The sequence below is a fragment of the Pan paniscus genome, chromosome 3 (assembly GCF_029289425.2).
Source record: "Pan paniscus chromosome 3, NHGRI_mPanPan1-v2.0_pri, whole genome shotgun sequence".
In the NCBI taxonomy this organism is placed as follows: Eukaryota; Metazoa; Chordata; class Mammalia; order Primates; family Hominidae; genus Pan; species Pan paniscus.
This window is the reverse complement of record NC_073252.2, coordinates 42674194-42697227: the sequence shown is the minus strand read 5'-3', so window position 1 is coordinate 42697227 and position 23034 is coordinate 42674194. Positions and strand designations below refer to the sequence as shown.

The 23034-nt window shown below is 38.2% G+C and overlaps 1 protein-coding gene across 4 annotated transcripts in view; it reads left to right on the top strand.

Annotated features, from left to right (window-relative positions):
- ATP8A1 (ATPase phospholipid transporting 8A1) overlaps positions 1-23034 on the top strand; it is a 252519-nt gene that overhangs the window by 146941 nt on the left and 82544 nt on the right. For all 4 annotated transcript variants that reach the window (XM_034958523.3, XM_003832229.4, XM_003832230.4 and 1 more), the window contains 2 exons: positions 6494-6632; positions 10134-10198. In XM_034958523.3, the coding sequence (XP_034814414.2) occupies positions 6494-6632; positions 10134-10198 (204 nt within the window). The remainder of the gene's footprint in view (positions 1-6493; positions 6633-10133; positions 10199-23034) is intronic.

The window sequence follows — 23034 nt, the reverse complement described above, 5'->3', positions numbered from 1 at the left end:
GCCTCATCTTCCTCACTGCCACACGTCACTTCATCTATCATTTCCATACTGACTAAATGGCAACTTCTCAAACATTATGTGTCTTTTCATACATCTGTCTTTGTACATGTAATTTCTTCTCATTTGGAATTACCTCCCTTATCCTTCCCCACCTCTCCCCATTTCTTGGCTAAACCTTAATTCATTGTTTCGTATTTAAAGTCAAGTGTCAGCTCATGTTGGATAGATTTTCTTTGAGCCATCGAGACTAAGATGATACCTCATTCCTGTGTTTATCCTTTGTACTCACATAAGAGTACATGTATAGCATGTAACATACAATGTGTATAACATTTTTTAAGATAGGGTATAACATAACGTGATTCTTCAGGGGAGCACTGTTTCTCTAATAATGATAATCCTGTATTATAGTTTAAAGGCTTTGTAGTTTGAAACTGCAAGGAAAAGAAAGAGAATTGGTACCTGAGGGTCTAAGGCCAGGCTAAGGGAGAATGGTAGGAGTTGGACATGGGGATGTCTACGGTGATCAGACAAGATGGAGCCAGGTGCAAAGATGGGATGCTCACAAGCATTCTACATCAGGAGTTGCAAACTCCAGCTCAAGGGCTAAATCCACCCACTGCCTATTTGTAAATAAAGCTTTACTGGAACACAGCTACATCCATTTGTTTACATGTTGTCTGTAACTGTTTTCATGCTACCACAGCATAATTAAGTTGTTGCAACAGAGAATATATGGCCCTCAAACTCTACAGTATTCACCATCTGTCCTTTTACAGAGAAAGCTAGTCAGCCCTGCTCTAGATCAGCAGTTCTCATAGTTACGTTCTCAGACCAGCAGCTTTGCAACCACTGCACATTTCCAGGCTTCACCGTAGACCTATTCAATGAGGAATTCTGGGTGTAGGGCCCAGCAATCTGTGTTAATAAGCTCCTCGGGTGATTCTGAAAATTAAAGTTTGAAAAGCACCATCTAGATTTCTGGCCTGGTGGCTAATTAATTACTTGGGACTTGATGACAACCAGGCAGTCAGGGTTTAGGAGAAACACCAGTAAGGCAAGGAGGTACAGTTAGAAAACGAGGCAGCCAGGAATCCAAGGAGAGTTTCTAATGAAGCTTTCTGAAATATAAATTTCATGCAGGAAGGAACTCACTATTGTATCCCCGGCACAAGTACCTGCCCAGAAGTACCTGCTTAGAGTATATTTGTGAATGAATGCAGGCATGCATGTGTGCTTGTAAAGGAGCTAATCCTGAAATGTGACCCTGAAGCCTGCAGGTAGGAATAGGGAAATAGGTACACCTGACGGGTGACTCAGGACTGAGGCTGAAACCCTCTCATAGAAATGAAGTATTATTGAAGACCGAGAACAGACACAAAAGTTTAAAAACCTGATGATTTGAACAAAATTCTAATTTTCATCTAATCTCAGTTTTACATCCCATTTGCTTCCTTGGGTATGTATTAGTTCTTGGTGTTTTGTCCTTACGGTCATAGCTTAGCTGCACCTCTAGTTGACCTTAGACAATTTACTCAACCTCCCCAAAGCTATTAACTGAATTACTAAATGTAAAGCACTTAGCAGTGCCTGGTACAATTTTTCTATCTGTGAAATGCTGGTTTCCTCTTCAACATCTTCCTAGTCATAATCTTATTTCATATGGAAATAAGTCCTACTAGTATTTATCCACATTTACTCCAGTGGTACAATTTGGTTTAATAATATTACTTTGTCTTTAAGGAAATTTCTGCCAAATAGCCCATGTTGTAATCTGAAGCCTAGGTTGATACGAGTTTGATTATTATATCTTTCTCATTTAGAAGCATATCACAAACTTTAAGAAAAAATAAGACATCATCTAAGCACTGACATAATGTTTGCTAATATGGAAATAGGTCACTTTGAGGTTCCGTTATTTAGCAAAATATACATGTATTGGGGAAAAATCATAATTTCTAAAACTATCATAATACATTTTACCAAACTACATGAAGCTTTCTGTCCTCACTTACAGTAGAAATGTTACATTTATGTGCCTTTTTAAAAATTCTGCATACATTAGGAACATCTGAAAGAGAAAAGATTACTGGAGGCTTTACTAGGTGAATAAACATTATTTTATGATTTTTTCAGTGATAACTAAATCTATATTATGTCAAAGAGTCATCAACCTCAAGCCTTTATAACATTTAGCTTGGTGACATTTAGAAAGTAAAATTAGTGTTTGGAGTTTTTTTTTGAATTCCATAAATGCCATGGGAATTTTATCGCATTTCAACACTTGCTGAATATGTAATTCCCCTAGTGCCCATTAGTGGCCATCTGTGTAAGGTAATACATATTTGGGATGAAATTGATTATGGCCTAAACACTCTTGTGTTATGATCAGGAAAAGCATGCAAAGTTCAAATCTTTTTTTCTAGTGATCATTATATAGCTAACAATATTAATTTCCAAAAGCAGAACAGCCCATCACTCAAGATTCTGATCTCACCATAAATGATACCAGGGCAAAAGGAAAGGAGTCTGCAGAGCCTTCTGCTAAAATTAACCAGTGCTGTTCTCAAGGAGCTCCTGGGATAAAGGGAAAATTAACACGCTTTTGGAGTACAGTGTTTCCTTCATAGGCATCAAAGTAGACCCATTACAATTTTGCTGAATATTCCGAAATGTTTTATTATTCTTCTTAAGGATTTGTGTTAAAGCCACCACAACCCTCCATGTTAACCTACTTGTGTGACTTTTCTCAGCATACCTTGCTGGCCCTACATCTTTGATCCTTTATGTTATTTGTGCCTGCTTTGAAAATGTTTCTCTTTTACCTGTGCAAAACTAGATGCTTTCCTTCTTTCAAATATGATTTCAATGTGATCTCTCCAGTGAAGTCATTTTATTTTTATAGGTATGTGAGTGGTAATGTATATTATATTGGTGGACTTTCTGAGCTCATTTTTCCCCTTAGAGTAGAGACAGAAAATATACAAAATATTTGTTTATATGTTTCTAATGAATGTGTTCGTATCTTGGCTCCCACATTATCTAGTTACCCCAGTGTTTTGGGAAACATATTGCAAAAAAATATTTTTGCAGGAAATTTTGAGGGCTTGTATTAATAAGCTGTCCCCATGATCACTAAAAAAAAAAAACCTTATGCCTTGGGTAAAATACTTAAAATTTGAACACAGCTATATCCTGATCTTCACTGAGATGTGAGCCAGAATGATTTAACTGCAAATGCCCTAAAAGTAGCTGAAGATTTGGAAGAATCATTGTGTAAACATTTAAATTCAACAGTTGTGATGCTGGCATCACTGATGTTGAATTGTTCTTCCTTTCCTTTCTTGAACTTCTTGATGATAATTGTTCATCAGGTTATGGTAGATTTCAAATCTGCTTCCCATTAAAGGAAATAAAATAATGCTATCTTCTTGAAGAAATTTACCTTCCTGTATTATATGTTATATACTAAGAAGTCATGCATCAAGTGTGTCTAATAACTATCCATATTATTTGGAATATATTGAAAAGAAAATGGTCTAGATTGCAGCAGTATTTTTATAATTTCTGGATTTTGGTCTTGTCATTAGCTCACTTAGCAAACATACTAAATGCTGACATTCAGTGCTGTGGAGTCATTAAGATGAGCAAGACGTGGTCCCTAATTTTGAGCAAACCTACCATACTCATGCATTTACACTTCTCTTAATGTACATGAAGATGAGCAAAGTTCTGTAGGAGAACAGCAGAGGGGAAATTTTATTTTAAGAAATAAAGGAAAGCTTAAAAGAAACAATAACTTTTTTTTTTTTTTTTTTTTCGAGACCGTCTCGCTCTGTTGCCCAGGCTGGAGTACAGTGGCTTGATCTCGGCTTACTGCAAGCTCCGCTTCCTGGGTTCATGCCATTCTCCTGCCTCAGCCTCCCGAGTAGCTGGGACTACAGGTGCCCGCCACCACGCCCGGCTAATTTTTTGTATTTTTAGTAGAGACGAGGTTTCACCATGTTAGCCAGGATGGCCTCGATCTCGTGATCCACCCGCCTAGGCCTCCCAAAGTGTTGGGATTACAGGCATGAGCCACTGCACCTAGCCAAGAAACAATAACTTTTGAGTTTGGTTTTAGAGGATGAACCAAGTTTCACCAGGCAAGGCAGTGGGGGACATGTGTGTGTATCTACTTAGACATACATACTCATGTATACACAGACAAACACTATGCATGTGCGTGCGCATCCTTTATGGCCACTATAGTGGGGACTGTTGCCTGGCCAATTTAGCACTCATTCCCATCCCCCTTCTTCCTCAACAGCTCTACTATGGAGCCTGGAAAAGCTAAATACAAATAGTTAGGGTTAGCCATGTAAAACTATCTGGCCAAGTATTTGGAAATATGCTGAGGGCTTTTCAAAACACTTTGCTTTTCATGTAAGAGATAGATACAGTTGGTATTTTTGTCTTCTATATGGCCTTTGTAATTATTATACCTTGGGACATTGGGAGAGGTCAGGAGAATGAGTTGAGGTATGGTCGAGCTACAAATTTAATGTCCACAACTGCCCACTTTAGTACTACTTAAGTGAGGAAAATTAATTTATTTAAGCCATTGTTAGATTTTTCTATTACTTGCAGCCAAAAGCATTCCAAACTAATGCAGGTATAAATTACATGCATGCATATACACACACTTTCTCTCTCACTTGCATGTTTGTATATATAGTTAACTTTATTGTTCATGCCTAAGCAAAGCTTGAGACTAATTTTAGACTTCAATTTTGGTGAACAATAAGGAAAAGTAGAAAATGGCTTTCTATGTTATCACCAATTCTGGCTTACTTCCCTTGCATTCATTCTGCCCTCACCTATATTTTAAATGGAAAAAAAATGAAGGCAAGAGAGGAGAAAATGATTGAGAAGAAAGATAAATGCTGACGAGGATCATGCTGGAGGTTGAAACAGGGCAAGACTGAGAATCAGTTGGTTGTGGCCTGCAGAGCACTGTTAAGAAGGGTACCCAGCTAGCAACAGTGCCTAGTCATGTGATGGAAATAAAATTTTATATCTTAATCCATCACTACATTCTTATGTATTTAGGACCAAGAACAACATTACCTGTGTCCATTTGGCAAACCAGGTTTCCCTAACAGCCAAGAGATTGTTCTCTCCCGCTTACCATCTCCGTTTAGGAAGATGAGAGTGGAAACCATTCTTTCTCATGAGAGATTAAAACAGCTTTGGCTGGGTGTGGTGACTCATGCCTTTAATCCCAATACTTTGGGAGGTCAAGGTGGGCAGATCACTTGAGGCCAGCAGTTCGAGACCAGCCTGGCTAACATGGTGAAACCCCATCTTATACGAAAATTAGCCCAGTGTGGTGGCACACACCTATAATCCAAGCTACTCTGGAGGCTGAGGCAGGAGAATCACTTGGACCTGGGAGGCGGAGGTTATGGTGAGCCAAGATGGCACCACTGTACTTCAGCCTGAGCAACAGAGCAAGACTCCATCTCAAAATAAATAAGTAAATAATAAAAATAATAACAGCTTTCCCCAGAGCCCATTGGTGGTGTTTGGTCTTATGGTACAAGACAATATCTAATGAGCAAGAGATCTTTCAGTCTGATCTTCCCCTACACAGATGTGGAACTATGTGAAAAACATTCAACTTGTTCTTCCTTGCAGAGACTAATACTATCACTTTGTTGTTCTTTTCCTCTTGGTTTCTAATTGTTGTGTATACATTTCCTGACACTGCTTCAAATTACAATTTAATAGTGTTAACATGTAACCTCACTCTTTTTAAACAGGTCAGCAAGATTGCATCTTCACTATGGTAGTCTCCCATAGCTGTTTGTGTGGTTTTTTTTTTTTTTTTTTAGAATGCCTGTCCTTTTTAACTGACTTTTTTTTTTTTTTTTTTTGAGATGGAGTCTCACTCTCTTGCCCAGGCTGGAGTGCAGTGGCATGATCTCAGCTTACCTGCAACCCCTGCCTCCCCAGTTCAAGAGGTTCTCCTGCCTCAGCCTCCCAAGTAGCTAGAATTACAAGCACACACCACCATGCCCAGCTGCTTTCTTGTATTTTTAGTAGAGACATGGTTTCACCATGTTGGCCAGGCTGGTCTCGAGCTCCTGACCTCAAGTGATCCGCCAGCCTTGGCCTCCCAAAGTGCTGGGATTACAGGCGTGAGCCACCGTGCCCAGGCTGTTTTTAACTGACTTTGGATTTTACTCCCCTTCTATGCAAGTTTATTTTAGAATCTGTTCCTTACTTTAGGGGTTAGGTTAGACAGTTTTAGGGAGCCTCAGTGTAATGCCTAAAGACTGCATGAAAGTCAAGGATATTTCAGAAAACTCAATGGGATAGTTGGAATTTACACCAAAGTCCATGAATTATCATTTAGTCTCTGATTTTAAAACATATACACACTTCAATTTTTTGTTTTTAAAGAATATGAACAGATTTTTAAAAAATTTCTACCATTAATTTTTTTCAGAATCTTCAGCTACTTGGAGCAACAGCCATTGAGGATAAATTACAAGATCAAGTGCCTGAAACCATAGAAACGCTAATGAAAGCAGACATCAAAATCTGGATCCTTACAGGGGACAAGCAAGAAACTGCCATTAACATCGGTAATTCACCTAGTTCATGTTTTATATGTTGGTGCTTTTTAATAAGTTGATGTAGTTCAGAAGATGGATTTGAGACATTTCAAGATCTAAAAGATTTGATATGTCAAGATTGGAATATTCCAATCTTTTTTCACCTTTGCATCTCTGCCTCCCATCCATAAGTGGCACATGTGGATAACATTTCTGCAGTTGTCTGGAGATTGGGCTTATGGAAGATTTATGTATTGATACTTGATTATGTGACCAAAGGTTATTTTAAGATAATAGGAAAGAAGAAGGTTGCTAATTTGCATTCATACTATGTTAATCCCCATGTTTTGGAAAGAGTTTATAATAGCTCAGGCTTCCATAAGAGCGTACCACACACTGGGTGGCTTAGGCAACAGAAATTTATTTTCACACAGTTCTAGAAGCTGGAAGTTCAAGATCGGCTGTCCTCACGTGGCTCCTCTTCTGTGTACTACTCCTTATGTCTCTTCCTCCTAAAACACCAGTCCTATTGCATTACAGTGCTGTCTTAGTCCATTCTGGCTACCATAACAAAATACCACGAGCTGGGTGGCTTATAAACAACAAATTTATATCTCATCGTTCTGAAGGCTGAGAAGCCCAAGGTTAAGGCACCAGCAGATTTGGTGTCTGATGACCGCTGGCCTTCTGGTTCATAGATAGCACCTTCTTAACTGTGTTCTCACATGGAAGAAGGGGCAAGGCAGCCCTCTGAGGCCTCTTTTATAAGGGCACCAGTCCTATTCATGAGCTCTCTGCTCTCATGACCTAATCATCTCCCAAAGACCCCACCTCCTACTGTCACCATACTAGTGACTGGGTTTCAGCATATGAATTTGGGGGAAACACAAACATTCAGACCATAGCAGGCCTCACCCTTATGGTCTCATTGAAACCTAATTACCTCCTTAAAGACTATGTCCAAATGTAGTGTCACTGGCGGTTAGGAGTTCAGCATAGGAATTGGGATGAGTGGTGGTAGGGAGATCAATTGAGTCCCTAACAGAGATCTTACACAGGGAAAGTTGTTTGGCATTGGAAGCCTGTAGTACCAGCAATATGCCAAAAAAGAAAAAAAAAGTTTTTTCACCAAATTTAGTAGAAGTAGGTAGCTTGAGCACTATGAACCCTGACATGGATTTATCCTCTTGATAGTAATCATATATATTACATACAAAACTCCACCCAAGTTGAAGGAAGTATTTTAGAGGAGTTCACAGCATGAAACCACATTTTTTAGAAAGCCATTTTAAAATATTGTGTATTTTTTAAAATTTAGCTAATATTTATTTTAGAAGTATTAGCAGTCAGCCTAACATATCCTGTAAATATAAAACTCTACTTCAAATTTATAGCAAATTGATGTTATTAATAGAAAATTCAGTTTATTTTTTAAAAACTAGTAGAACTTTACAAACCACACAAGTTGTTAATTTTGATTGTAAAAATTATCACTGTTATTAGAGAGAAAATGGAAAGAATATATATGAGAAGGAAAATAATGGTGAAATGCAGAACATATTGAAATTGGGAGACCTAAAAACACAAATATGATAAAACAGACTACAAATAGAAAATATATGGCAATAAAGGGCAGTAAATGTGGAAAATAGGAAAATGTCAAGTTCAGGATATGTTCACCATTATGAATGTTCCTATGAAAAAAGAGTATAGTAGTGGTTTCTGGTAACATTTAACATTTAGAATCTTGAGCCATGATTGATTCCTAGAAAAACTTAGGGAAGATTCACCCATTCAGCATAATTGTGGTGTGTACAGTGCCAGGTACTGGTTAAGAGCAAGGAACAGAGCAGGGAACGAAAGAACCCAAAATCTCTGCCCTCGTGGAGCTCAGATACTAGTCAGAGAAACGCACAATAAAGTAAATTAGAAAAGCACATAGTATAATAGCTATCAATGATTGCTATAAAGAAAACTAAAATGGGAGGGAAACACAGAGCATTGCACAGAGGGATTCAGTTTTAAATAGCGCAGTCAGGAAGAACTTACTGAGAAGGTGACATCTGAGGAACAACCTAAAAGAGGAGAGGGAGCTTGTTGCATGATGATTAGAGAAAAGCTGTCTTCTGTTACAGAGAGAAACAGCACAAAAGTAAAAGAAAGAATAGTAGCAGAAGAGATCTTCAGCATAGCAGTGTCCAGGGTGGACGGGGTCTCCCAGGCCACTGTCAGGACTCTGCATTTACTGCAAGTAAACAGGGACATCACTTGATGGTTCTCAGCAGAGGAAAGACATGCTCTGACTTTCCTGTAAAAACAGTCACTCTGGCTGCTAGGCTGAAAATGGACTCAGAGGGAAGCAAGTGTAGAATCAGGGAGACCAGTGAATAGGCTACTGCATTAATCCAGGGGAAATATGATGGAGACTTGGACCAAGGTGGTAACAAGGGAAAGGGTAAGAAGTGGTTGGGTTCTTGATGTGTTTTAATGGTAAGAAGTGGTTGGGTTCTTGATGTGTTTTAAAGGTAGAGACAACAAGATTGACTGATAGATGTAGAGTATGAGAGAAAGAAATAGATCAGGTAACTTCGAGGTTTTTGTCCGTAGCATCTGAAGGATGGAATTACCATTAACCCAAATGATGAAAACTGAAGGGAAAGTAGGTTTTCTTGATGGGGGCTGGGGGAGTGTGGTCAGGAGCCTGGTTTTTGAGTAGGCTGACTTTGAGATGATGGAAATGCCTACTTCCTATGTAAGTGTCTGCGGTTAAGTAAGTACTTGGATATGAGAGTCTGGAGTTCAGGAAGGAGGGCTGAGTTGAACATAGGAGTTTCAGAATGGTCAACATTTAGATGATACATGAAATCATGAGATGGAATGAGATCACAAAGGCAGTGTACTCACATAGATGGAATTATTTTAAATACGATGGTATTTTTAAAAAATGACATCAGCAGAGTTGCCTCTTTAGACACAGTCGGCTATAGCAAACAGTTACAGAGTAGGCCAAGTTGGATTTAACAAAGGGAGGATTTTTGCCCTGCAGTAAGTGCAACAAAGCAAGAGAGGGTAGGAAGGTAGAGGATGTACTGATTCTCCCAGGAAGGGAGATGGTGATGGGATCAGCGGATCCAAGAGACAGCCACCTGCACCTTCCCTAGGTGTCTAGAGAAGGGTTCTGTTATTCTATTTTCTAGAAACAATCGTTGGCCTGTCTTTTGCTCTTCATGTTGGTCATCATGAAGGGTATTACAAATCCATTTGTCAGCTTCAGGACATCGAGAATCCTTACCACCATCTTTTTCCAGATGTCTTTGTAGCCTTAACAGGCCAGATGTACTTGTTGCATATCCCTCCTATGGCAAGCAAGAGCATTTCATGTTTAACTTCCTACAAACCTGGAAAACAACTGGTTGCCCTCAGTCATTATAAAATCATCTTTAGATATTTTCATAGTACATATCATTGTTTTAACATCTTTACATATTCTCTGGAGAAATTAATTTTAATATACTCTATGTTTGGATACAGGACACTCCTGCAAACTGTTGAAGAAGAACATGGGAATGATTGTTATAAATGAAGGCTCTCTTGATGTAAGTAAAATTATGTATTTTTAAAACTCCTTTAATAATGTATTCATGCTATAGTATTTTATATTCAGATAGCTATGGAAATATTTTATCTTCCTGAGGTTCAAGGTACCTTATCACTGTTGTTCTGTTTTAACATAATGTACTCTGTTTTGAGTCACATTGATGTAAATTGATTCAAGCTTTACATCTGTGACAGCTAAAAGAAATTGCAAAATGATTTGCGTAATATTGTGAGACAGAAAAGTTGTTTTACAAAAGCATTATGTCAAGAGGTTGCTGAGTGACTGCAACTTGCTCATGTCCAAGTATTCTGTATGTTAAACATTTTACATCTGCTTTAACTTCCAGTATTAATGTATATTTTACCTCTTCTAAAAAAATGTGAAAGCTATTGAACAACACAAAACAACCATTCCTAGTAGGACAGACTTTCTTTAATGTCCTAACTTCTGGAATGAAATGTAAATTCCTAGGATGTCTTTTTTCATGGCTGTGATCACTTGATGTTTTATTTGGGAAATGAGGAAAGATTTGTTAGGAATACAGTGTAAAATAGCAAAATAATATGTAGGTCAAGTGACCTGTTAATATTAAAGTAAAGGAGACTATTTGTTATTTTAGGTGGAAGACAGAGCAGTAGAGGTGATTATACAACTTCTTAAAATAGTCATTATGACACAAAGAACAGAGAAAATCTTGGTAATTAGGGATGTTGACGAAGCTGAGAGGCCACATGCATGGAAGGGATGGTGAAGAAATGACTGCAGAAGGGATGGTGTTGATGTCTTTGTCAGTAACATGGGTTACAGGTGGTGCACAGTTTTTCTTAATACCTGAAGGAAATCAGAGACAGGACCTGTGATGCAGAAGCAAAAGCAGGGCAAGCCACGCGTCATTTGATCTGGTATCCTTTCTGTCTGGCTTTGGGCATTTACCTTCCGTAGCATATGGTAGCCTTGCTTCTTTTGTCTTATTCTTGCCATCATCTTTCTCCAGTTCTTGGATAAGCATGTTCTTTAAATGTTTTAAGTATCAAGCAGGGAATAGTAATCTCAAGAAAGAGAAGTGAAATAGCAAAAATATTCATTGTGTTGTACCAGTGTATTGTTAAGACACTGGCATTTATTTTCATTTTTGAGGTTTCTAAGATGGTAACTCAAAATTAATAAACACTTCAAAGGTACTTGGACTACCTGTTTCTACCAGAGCAAGCATTGGTAGGAGTCTCAAGTTGAATACTAAATTTCAGTAAAAGCAGGAACTATGTCTGTCTTTTCTGGTTTATCATTCTTTTTCAGTGCCCTGCAAATGGCCTAGCACATAGTAAGTACACTATAAATATTTGAGAAGTGAGTCACTGAGTAATTTTTAATTAAGGGCTTCTTTTTAAAAAAAAAAAAAAAGTATATCAGTTTTAAATTTGGTTGTTGTTGATCATATCTGATATTTTTTAAGTAAAGTGGCTAAAAATCTCCTTAGCAGTTCGAGTAGCAGTTTAAAGATCACAGGCAAACACTGTGGCTGAATGGATTAACACTAATTTGTCCAGCTCCAGACTGCCAGGCATTCTAACACTGCTGTCTGGGGAAGGCTTTTCTCCCAGGGAGTTAAGTGGTGACTTTACAAATCTGACTGTTTAGGGTCAGACCTGCTGCGGTGTACTCATTTGTTTCTCAGCAGGAAAGGAAACATCACTTCGCGTAGCTCCTTCCGATCTTGTGTCATAAAACCCATGGCTGAGATTTCAGGCAAATCATTAGATGTGCTAGAGTGCCTGTAGGTAAATCATTATTTTTTCATTGATATGGAAATGAAACGCATCCAATCTGTGTGCAAATTGTACTGATCAGTAGTGAATAGAATTATTTTATCAGCACAAAGAATAATTAGCATTTAAGTAATGAACTTAGGAACATAATGTCTTAGGAAATGTGAATGTGTGTTTTGTCAAGTGACAATTTTAATGAGTGCACTCAAATCATTCTGTGAAATAGCACAGGGTGAAGAGCACAGTTCTGTCCCAATCTGACTGTGGGACCGTCAGCAAATTAAAATCAGCTTCTCTGAGCCAGTTCTGCTGCCTACAAAGTAAGGAGAATGTAACCTTTGGCATAGGATTAGCATAGTTAGCACAGTACATGGCACATGTAAAAAATGAGATGTTGTAAAATTTTGTAGAGAGAATATTATTTCAGTAGCTTGTAAGTTGTTTTGCATAGTGATCATTTTTGTTATAAGAAAATATTATTTCCTCATCTTTTACTTTTTTCCCTAAGGTGGCAAGTTACAACTGTAGGTTCTCTTTCACATAAGTGATACATATTGAGCATTTTTCTGTTCAGATTTTCTACTAAAATATTGTTCCTAAAGCTGATAAAATCCAAAAGCTGAATCTCTTTTTCTTGTGTTGAACTTTTATAATGTATCATATTTGAAGCTCCTAAAATTTCAGATAGAAAACCCTTTCTCCTAGTGATCATGATAATGGAAATCTTTGTTCTCCATAATCTAGATCACCACCAAAGAAATTCCACTGGGCTTTCTAATTTTTTCTTTTTGAGTTTCAATATGAGTATCCTTCTTAAAAAAAAATAGCTCTTCAGCATTTTAAATAAAAACATTTAAATAAATACATAAGACCAAACTACAGTTGAAAATACAATCATAATGGAAGTCTCACTCTACAGACCTGATAGGGAAACCTGACAGGTCTTTCTGCCTTGGTTCATTCTTGACTCCTTTCATAGCAAGAGCAGCAGCCCCGGCTAGAATGTCGTCCAAGAGCAAAGCCAGGTGTTCTCACCCAGTTACCCACCAGGCTCTTGTAAAATTGCCAGGATCAGCAAAAGAGTTGGGCAGAAAGCTTGATTCTTTTTTTCTTTTTAGAAAAAAATTTCATGGATAAATGTAATTAAGAATCATCTAAAGTTGATCAAAACCTATTAGGTATTTGTGATAAATAATTTTTTTAATTTGAATAACTTTCTATAGTGCTGCTGTGAACTACTTTACTAGGAGTTCTGATTGTGTTCTTAATATGAGATTTCTGTTTTTGTTTTGTTTTGTTTTGTTTTTGAGACCGAGTCTCGCTCTGTCACCCAGGCTGGAGTGCAGTGGCACGATCTCAGCTCACCACAACCTCCGCCTTCTGGGTTCAAGCGATTCTCCTGACTCAGCCTCCCGAGTAGCTGGGATCACAGGCATTCACCACCACACCCAGCTAATTTTTGTATTTTTAGTAGAGATGGGGTTTCACCATGTTGGCCAGGCTGGTCTTGAACTCCTGACCTCAACTGATCCGCCCAGCTCGGCCTCCCAAAGTGTTGGGATTACAGGCATGAGCCACTGTGCCCAGCCAAGACATTTCTTTAAGCATCTGCAAAGGCAGAAATTTCAATACTGATTTGAAAGGGGAATATTTTACTTCTCTAACTCCACAGCAATGCCCAGGAAATGTCCCAACAAACTTCTAATTAATGATAAACCCTTATACCTAGTGATACTTTTGCATCTCTTTTATATCTTTTAGTTGGTTTTAATTTTTTAAAGTCTGTCTGTTAAATCTGGAAACATCTAGAATGTGAGCTAAGCACTAGAGAATCTCATACTGTGGCCCATCTTTGGCTCCCAATTTCTAATTAAACTCTTTCAAAATGCACTGAAACAGTTCTGGAAGGATTGGGTTTATGCGATATTATTTATATCCTCCATGGCACATCAACTCCAAATCTCTGGAAATACTTTCAGGCAACCTAACATATTATATTTTTGTATAGGTTTGGTCTAAGTTTCCTCTTATGGGAGAAAAATTTTGAAGACATGTTTCATTGAGATAGCTCAGGATTTCACCATAATTTCATCTAAATCTAGAGTGGGTGGGAGGGGCCATCATTTTTTAAGCCATTAACTGTGTGACTTAAACAGATTTTTTAGAGTTATCAAAATTGACTGTCTTGAGTCTCTCGTGATATACCCTTAACCTTGATCTCTCCTCCTTCTGGCATCTCTTTCATGTGAGGAGTTGTGGGATCTGTCCCCAGAGGTAGAGCTACATCTCAAATCCATTTTTTCTATTTTTCATCCTCCTTTCTGTACTGCCAAGCTTTCCTAGAAAACAAAAGTGGGGTAGAAAGGGAAAATATACACTATACGTTTATTAAATCAACAGGCATGATGTTTGGAGACGTAAATTTCCTACCCTCAAAAGCTTGCAGTCAGTGTTCGCAAACTTAACTCCTGAGAAGCCCTGCCACCTCTCCTTCTGATCATCCTGGCAGTTTTTCTAGATTGTCTCTGCTGTTGTTGATGTTCACCTTCAGCCTGATCAGGACCCACCACCTAATGTATGAGAAGTAGTGTTTGGATCCTGCAGGAAAATGCAGCTTTCTGTGTATTTTGTACCAGGTACTAGATTGAGGACTTTATAGGGACAATCACATTTATACCTGAAACTATTAATTTATATGTTATAAGTAGATACTAGTATGCCCATTTTACAGATAAAGAATCTAGAAAGGATAACTGGACGAAGCTCAGGTAGCTCGGCGGCACTGGGGGATACATCTAAGGAATTTGATTCCAGAGTGTGGGAAGCAAATAGGTTTTTCTAGCCTTCATCTACTACATTTGTAAAACAAGAGTAATGAAAATGTCCACCTCATTTAGGGGTGGGGTTGTGAGGATTAAATACAGCAATACCTGTTAAGTACTTAGAAACAATGCTGGACATCATCATCATTTTTTTTTTAGTAGTATTATTTCTAGAGGAGAGTTCTTCACTGCTAGCCGATGTAACAGATGACTTTGAACAGCCATTCTGCTCTTAAATTACTTAAAGTTCTCTACTTAATTTGAGAATATGACCCCAAACCAGCTGTAGGTTTGATTATGGATACCAGTGTTTCACTTCACTTACATATTTTACAGAAAATGAATTGTTAGCCACATTGGATATTAAGTTAACAAGCATTAGAATATATATTTTTCAACACTGTGGTAAAAGAAAACCCTTCATGGAATTGCTAACTTTTTTCTAGCTGAATTTGACATTCTAACACCATGTAAGTTTTGACTATAACTTATAGGACATTCAGGACATAAAGGCTGAAGTTGTCATCTGTACCCTTTTAAGCTCAACTTACATGTATTATGAGGACAGACCTCACTGTTTTGGGAACGGGCCACTGTTGAATGGCTTCTGAAAGAAATCCAGAATAAGCAAGTTATTGACTCAACTCCAGAAAAGAAGGGAAAAAAGAGAATTTGGGCTACTTCAGGTTTTGTTTTGATATGTCCCATGAGTCTCATACAATATATTTTGTATTGCTTTGAAAATAGTTTAGGCAAGTTTTAAACCACACTGAGTTTTCCTCCACTGCCAGCATTGGTGCTTCAGTACTGTGAATTTTCTTTTACCATTAGCAAAGCTGTTTCAGCTTTTTGGCTTGAAATTTTAAGATCAAAGTTTAACTTTGAAGGTGTTAATGTATCCCTGTCAGAAGCAAAGATACTTTTTTATAATGTCCTAATGCAAAAAGATTGTTCAAATATTGTCTGGCACACTGCTTACTCCAAGTAGCTCTCAGTAAAGAAAGCCAACTTTGTTACATTTGAAATAAATGGGTTAGTAAAAAGTGTAAACATTACCAAAAAATGAAAATAACATGAACAAATAATCTGTTCTCCTTTTCCTGGATTTAAGACAGTGTCTGCTGCAAGCCAAAGTACGTGGTTGAAAAAGTTCCATCAAACCCGTTGTCTGGGCTCATAGAATTAAATGTGTCCTTTTTTTTAAACAAAATTCAGCGAGGCTGGCTTGTGCTGAGAACCTTAAGTGAGGTTGTTCACAAATTTATAGTGTGTCTGTTTTGAGAAGTTCTTCCGCCCCTCAACCCTGAATATTCTTTGCCTCATTTTTGGCTAAATTTCTGAACTCTTCCAAGAGCTCCCTGAGACCTAGAATTACAGATAAATGCTATCTAACTAGTCTGCCCCCTTGCCATTCTCCCCCACAAGTTTGTTGACATTTCTGAGGGGCGCACGCCATGTCTTGTGCCCTCTTTGCATCTCTGCCACCAATACCTTCTGATGAGTCAGCACACCCATAAAATGGCAGTTTTTAGGAAACCTACTATGTGCCAGTACGCCTGGTGTATCTGTAATCTGTGCTCCTTTAGGGCTGGTGGTGTTTGTCTCAGTTCCAGATAGAGACTTTGAGTTCCCATGGCTAGCGAGTGCTGGAATCTTAAATGTGAACCTTGATTGCTTGAAGTCCCAAACTGTTTTTGTTTGATTTTGGTTTTAAATAACCGTACCTTCTCCAGTGGCAGCAGTGACTCATTTGCAGAAAGAAATATTCCAGCAGCTATCTCCCAAACTTATTAACTTGTTTCATTTTCATTCTCCATCCAACTCTTATCCCCCTTTCCCATTTTCCTACCTCCTTTACCACTCACCACCAGGACCACAGAACCCCTGAAAGAGGGAGACTCTTCTGGAATATGACAATGCCCAAATCTTGTGATTATGGAATTCTGAAAAGACCTCATATTTAATTTTGCTAATACAACTGTACATAAGATGTTATTGACTGTGTGTGTGTGTATATATATGTACGTATATATGTGTGTGGGGGGGTATATGTGCATATATGTGTATGTGTATATATGTGCGTATATATATGTGTGTATATATCTATATAAAATAATGGAAATTGTGTGCATTTGGGATTTGCACTGAGAAAATATGGCAGATCATGATTCTTCTATTTTCTTACATTAATTAATTTAAATTATTTAGAAAATGGGCCCAACATTAGCTTTCTCTGTGGTTCTGGGTAACAATTTCTCACAGGCCCTAGTTGTTACCTTCTCCGAACTGTTGATTTATAATTTGCTTATTTTGAGAAAGCCAGTTGTGTATTCTGAGCAGCCTCTTCCTGGCTGAATTGAAGGTAATGAGAGAGACTGGATGTCTGCCTACCCAGTTCCTCCCAGCATGCTTTGCTTCTGCATTCACTGCTGCCACTGGAGAATATTTAATATCAAAGTCAAAATAAGTGTTTAGGAGGCTTTCAGTGGTGGTTTAAAATAATTACCATGGGGGCTTTGGTAAAAGCCTTTATCCAGAAAACTCTTTAAATTATATAATTATATCCCTTATCCCACTCTTCCTTCCTTTCCCTGGATTTGTCTGTCTTTGCTACATGTCCCCACCCGCGTGCTGAAACACAGACTGGACACAGATTCAGCACTTTGCTGCCTCTCTCTGCATTGTACCCTAAGTGAGACTAGATGCCTCGCGAGCACTTATTTGCCTGATGGAACCTATCATAATCCCAAATCTCAAACCTCTGTTGAGGGGCCAAGAGCAATTTACCCAGCGCTACAACTTCCTCTTCGTACCTGCCTCCATTTTGTGACCCTTGACCTTTGTCAGATGGCATGACCCTTCTGGGAGATTGGACCACTTCCTCAATTACAGTATTCCATATCTACCCCCGTCCTGGGAAACCTATATTTGTGTATCAGCAAAGCATGGAATTTTTTTTCTCTTTTCCTCTCCCCATTATCTTTAGCAATATATATTGATTAAATGCGTTCGTTGGGCCGCCTTCCTCTAAGCTGTTTGGAGGACCTCTTTGACCATGTGTTTTTAATGACTTCACCTTCTGTCTGCCTTACCCGTTTTGGAAAAATTACTTTATATTGGTTTGATTCTATACACACATGTTTTTCAACATTATGTTCTAGTACAGGCTAGGAGTTTGGAAACACCAAAGCTTTTTGATCAAAAACTACATAAAAAAAACCAATAAATACAATTTTTTTAAATAAGTTTTGATTTTATAATGTGTCAGGGGGTTGCAGGGGAACCACGTCAAAGAGAGCTAGTGATCCTGACTGGGATGAATACTAAATGGGCCAGTTGTACATAAATGTAGTTTCTCCCTACTCTCAGGCATACGTTCTTTTACTACCGCCTGCAGTAGCTGGAGGAGTATTGATATATGTGTTGCGTAGGAGTATATGGAATGCCCAGTGTTCCACTGAATCAATAACACATTGTAGAAAAGCAAGTAATACCCAATGGTTTATCCATGTGTTATTATGGGAGCCATAACTCACTCTTTAAGAACGTGCTAACATTGTCCATACTTGATATGGTCATAATCTATTATTAAGAATGTTCCTAGAATGTTCCATTAATTCATAATTTTAAAGTGTGAACATTTGGAGAGTGTAAGAGTAGAGACAGAATGAAACATTATTTGACCATAAATTTGTAAATACCTCATGTCTTAAATGATGATGAGGTGGAGCCTCAAACCACCAAAACAGCTAATAAAATATGTGTTAGTTTAAGATTCTTATATATATCCTCTTATTTGACATTTTAAATTAATTTATAGTAGATTTTAAAAGGTAGAGCCTTAGCAAACTAAAGTAAGGTGCTGGTGGTGTTTTTGTTTTTTACTCCCAGTAAACATTTATTTCTCTGCTTTAAAAACAAAACCTAAGAATGAACTCAGTGGTGTTGTGTCTGAAGAACATGTCAGCAAAACAAACCCTGGCTGTCGTCTTTATAATTATTTTAAACCAAATACATACATTGATAGGGTCACCTATGCAGAACTATACAGATAATAAAAGAGAAATGCCACATCAGTTTATAACTTTCCAATTATTTTCAGTTAAGAATTCTATCACGTTGGAGACAGAAATTAAGAGAGAAAATCAGTGGTTAGTTATATAAATATTTGTCCTCCTACCATGTACCAAGAGCTATATGTCACATGAGACTAGATAATGCCATCTTTCCTAGATTGAGAAGACAGGTTTCCAGAAGTAGCTGATAGTATTGAATGTTGGTAGTCAAAAGGTAAATTGAAATAAAATTGCCATTGGGAGATCTCATAAGAAAACTTAAAATTATCCCAGTCACATGAGATGGAGTCTCACTCTGTCGCCCAGTCTGGAGTGCAGTGGCGTGTTCTCGGCTCACTGCAACCTTCACCTCCCAGGTTCAAGCGATTCTCGTGCCTTAGCCTCCCAGGTTCAAGCGATTCTCGTGCCTTAGCCTCCCAAGTAGCTGGGATTACAGGCACCTGTCATGTCATATCCGGTTAATTTTTGTATTTTTAGTACAGACAGAGTTTCACCATATTGGCCAGGCTGGTGTCCAACTCCTGACCTCAGGTGATCCACCTGCCTCGGCCTCCCAAAGTGCTGGGATTACAGACATGAGCCACCAAGCCTGACCTCTTTTTTTTTTTTTTTTTTTTTTTCTGTGGCACGATCTCAGCTCACTGCAACCTCTGCCTCCTGGGTTCAAGAAATTCTCCTGCCTCAGCCTCCTGAGTAGCTGGGATTACAGACATGTGCCACCACACCCGGCTAATTTTTTTGTTTTAGTAGAGAAGGGGTTTCACCATGTTGGCCAGGCTGGTCTCAAACTCCTGACCTCAAGTGATCTGCCCTCCTCGGCCTCCCAAAGTATGGGGATTACAGGTGGGAGCCAGCGGGCCTGCTGCGTTTTGTGTTAGTACCTTTGTTAGACCTGATACCAGAGGAAGGGCAGAACTAGCCTTTTCTGGATGTCACTTCATGCCAGGCACTGGACAGGGCACTTTATTCACAAATAAAGGAGTTAGCACATCTTATCACTATAATCACTCTACAAAATAGATAGTAACCCAATCATATGAATGAGAAAAATGTGATTCAGAGAAGTTAAGTCACCCGCCTGAGGAAAGACAGCCAGTACGCGGCAGAGCAAGGATTCGGAGGAAACCTTTCCAATACCACACAGTTGGCCTTCTAGAGTCAGTCAAACCAAAAAAATTACATTAAATCATGAGGAGGTACATTGAAATACATACATACCTCTGGCGAAGAGTTTATGATAGGCCATGAAATGAATTTACCCATAATACTTTTTGATATGTGTGATATAATCCTTTCTAGAACTCTAAGCTCACGTAGCTGCCCAAGATCCAAAAGGGTTTTGGAGTTCTTGCTGTCTTAAGTAAGTGGTTGAAACTATTTATTATTTCTTGTTTAACTTTTATCATTCATTAGGGAATTTTTTTCAAAATAACATTTAATTTTCCCTTTTCCAAGAAGGTGAAAAATGTTTGATTAGTTTATCTTTACCATACTGTACATCCACCTGAAGTTGACGAAAACCTGGAGTTCTGAGCCATAGGGTATGTTTCGACCTTTGAACTTAGTTCTTTACAGTGTGACGTCATTTTATTTTCAAATGTTATCAGTGTCCAGAACCATTGTAGGCACCCTCACGGGCCAGCCTGGACTTTCTCACATCTCACTTTTTTATGACTGCATGTTTGTATGATACAGGCAGACCACTGCTTTCTCTACACTCTGGTAATTTGCATGTGTCTGCTGACCAGCTATGAAGAGTTGTGTCACAGTGGCTCTGCCTCCAGTTACCTCGTTTCAGTAGAGTCACCATCTTTGTTCAGCAAGATTTCTGAAGGTGTTTTAATAACATTCTGTTGCATTTTTTCCTTTCTAAGGAAGGGAAGTGAAAACAGAAACTTGTGTTGCTGATACTGTAGAGGCAAGCACAGGCTTCCTGAACTTATGTTCATTCTGACAAAAGTGAAAGTTGTATATCTTCCAAAAGTGATTTGTTGTTAGTTCCGATCATATGCTCATTTGTTTAACTGGTGGTGAACTCATGAAGAAAAATAACAAATCCAAGAATAACAAAATTGTCTTAGTTCATTCAGGCTAACAAAAGTACCATAGACTGTGGGGCTTAAACACCAAGTATGTTTCCCACATTTCTGGAGACCAAGGAATTCAAGATCAAGGTGGCAGCAGATTTGGTGTCTCTTGAGAGCCTTCTTCCTGGTTCATAGACAGTGTCTTCTTGTGTCTGTGCATGATGGAAGAAGAAGGGAGCTCTCCAGAAATGCTTTAAGGACCCTAATCCCATTCATGAGGTCTCCACCCTCATGACCTAATCACTTCCAAAGACCCTACCTCTTAATGCCATCAAAATAGGAGTTAGGATTTCAACATATGAATTTTGGTGGGATACAGACCCTCATTCCATAATAGAAATACATTATTAAATGATGTATCTGAAACTCAAAGTATAATGCAGAATTTTGATTTTTTTTTCCTTTCTGGGAATAGAATCCTCCTTGTAACGTAAGTTTACCATTTGACCTGCACACATTTAACAGATTCCTAAGAATAAGTATAGTTGCTGGATACTTGTTTGTGTTTGGACCTAAATGCCAAAATATACTTTAAATAACTATAGACAGGCTTTTTCCTTTTACTTTTTTGTTTGGGGTTAGTCTTACTGATAGACACCCTCTAGGACATATATGAGAGAGCACATGTTATTTACTGAAGCCACAAATAAGTAATTGCAGCCTCAGAGCAAGATCTGGAAGCCACTACCATTAGCTGCTTCATGTCGGACTATTTACCCATAATCTTCACCTCGTCTCTGCTCTGTGAACCCCTGGCTAACCGGTCATCGAGTCAAATTCTAGAGGCTTTGCTTTTCCTTTCCTTAGGGATGTTTCCACATTCTCTACTAGGGTGTTCCTTGGATTTGTTCCTAAGTAATACTGTCTTTCCTGTAAACCTCGGCTGGAAAGCTGAAAAGGACCATTTTTATGCAGGTGCTTTCTGCAGCATTACTTTAGGGGCCATCAAAAACACAGTCCTTAGGTGGCCTCACATGTTCTTTGCACATCTGGCCTGTGGGTTCGTTAGCTTGTTCCAAGCAGAGTTTTGCCAAAATGAAAATGACAACTTGCATGCTATGATACTTTCCAAACAAATCAGGGCTTTTAATTTATTTCACTATGAAACTGTGTCAGATTTCATTGTCTAGGGCACCCTCACATCTCACTTTTTTATGACTGCACGTTTATGATATAGGCCTCTTTTTTTATCAAGGGTTTTTATCAAGGGTTTCCTCAATATTAATGAAAAAGATTGCCATAAAGCTGCTAGTCTCTAATTTCTCAAAGATTGCTGTTACATTATTTTATTAGAGTTTATTATATGAACATATTACCTGTTTGGGAAGGTTATATCTTAATGATTCAAAGTGAGGAATTCTACTTGGCCTCATTATCTGCCAAGCATGTTTCTTTATTTTTATTTCCCAAGCATGTTTCTTGTAAACCAAATAAATATTATTTCTCCTTGGCCCACTGTTTTACAACCAAGGTTGATGACTAAGTAGCTGATCTAAATATAGATTGTATTACATTCACTAGACAATTTAAAATATTTGAGGCCAAAGTAGATACTAGATCATAACTACCTCTTTTTCATTTTCTCTATGAGATAAGCACATTAGCATTTTCTTTATTCTAAATCAGAGTATTTAAGAGTATACAGGAGTTTTACAGGCAGCAGACAACAATCCTTAAAATGGTCACACAAGAAAACCACTTTAACTTCCTGTAAGATATTCTCCAATCATTAATAATTTGGTTATTCTGTTATTACCTTTTCATCAAAGACCTCTGTTCCAAAGGGAATATAGAAATATAAATAGATAAGCTACTCGACATCATGCTACCTTGTATAAGTATACTGTAAATGAAGTATTTCAGGGATCCAAAAGATAGAGGTATTGATGTCACCTGGGGGACTCAGGGAAAGTAGGGTCAAGGGAATGTGTCTTGGTTTATTTGTTCATTATTTTTAGAATAAGAAAATTGTGACCTTTTAGGTAGGCTTAAAGGAAAAGGAAATAGTGCCAATGGGGAGAATGAAGATGCAAAGAGAAGTGAAAGAAACAAAGGTGAGAAGGCAGGTGTTACCCCAGCTCAA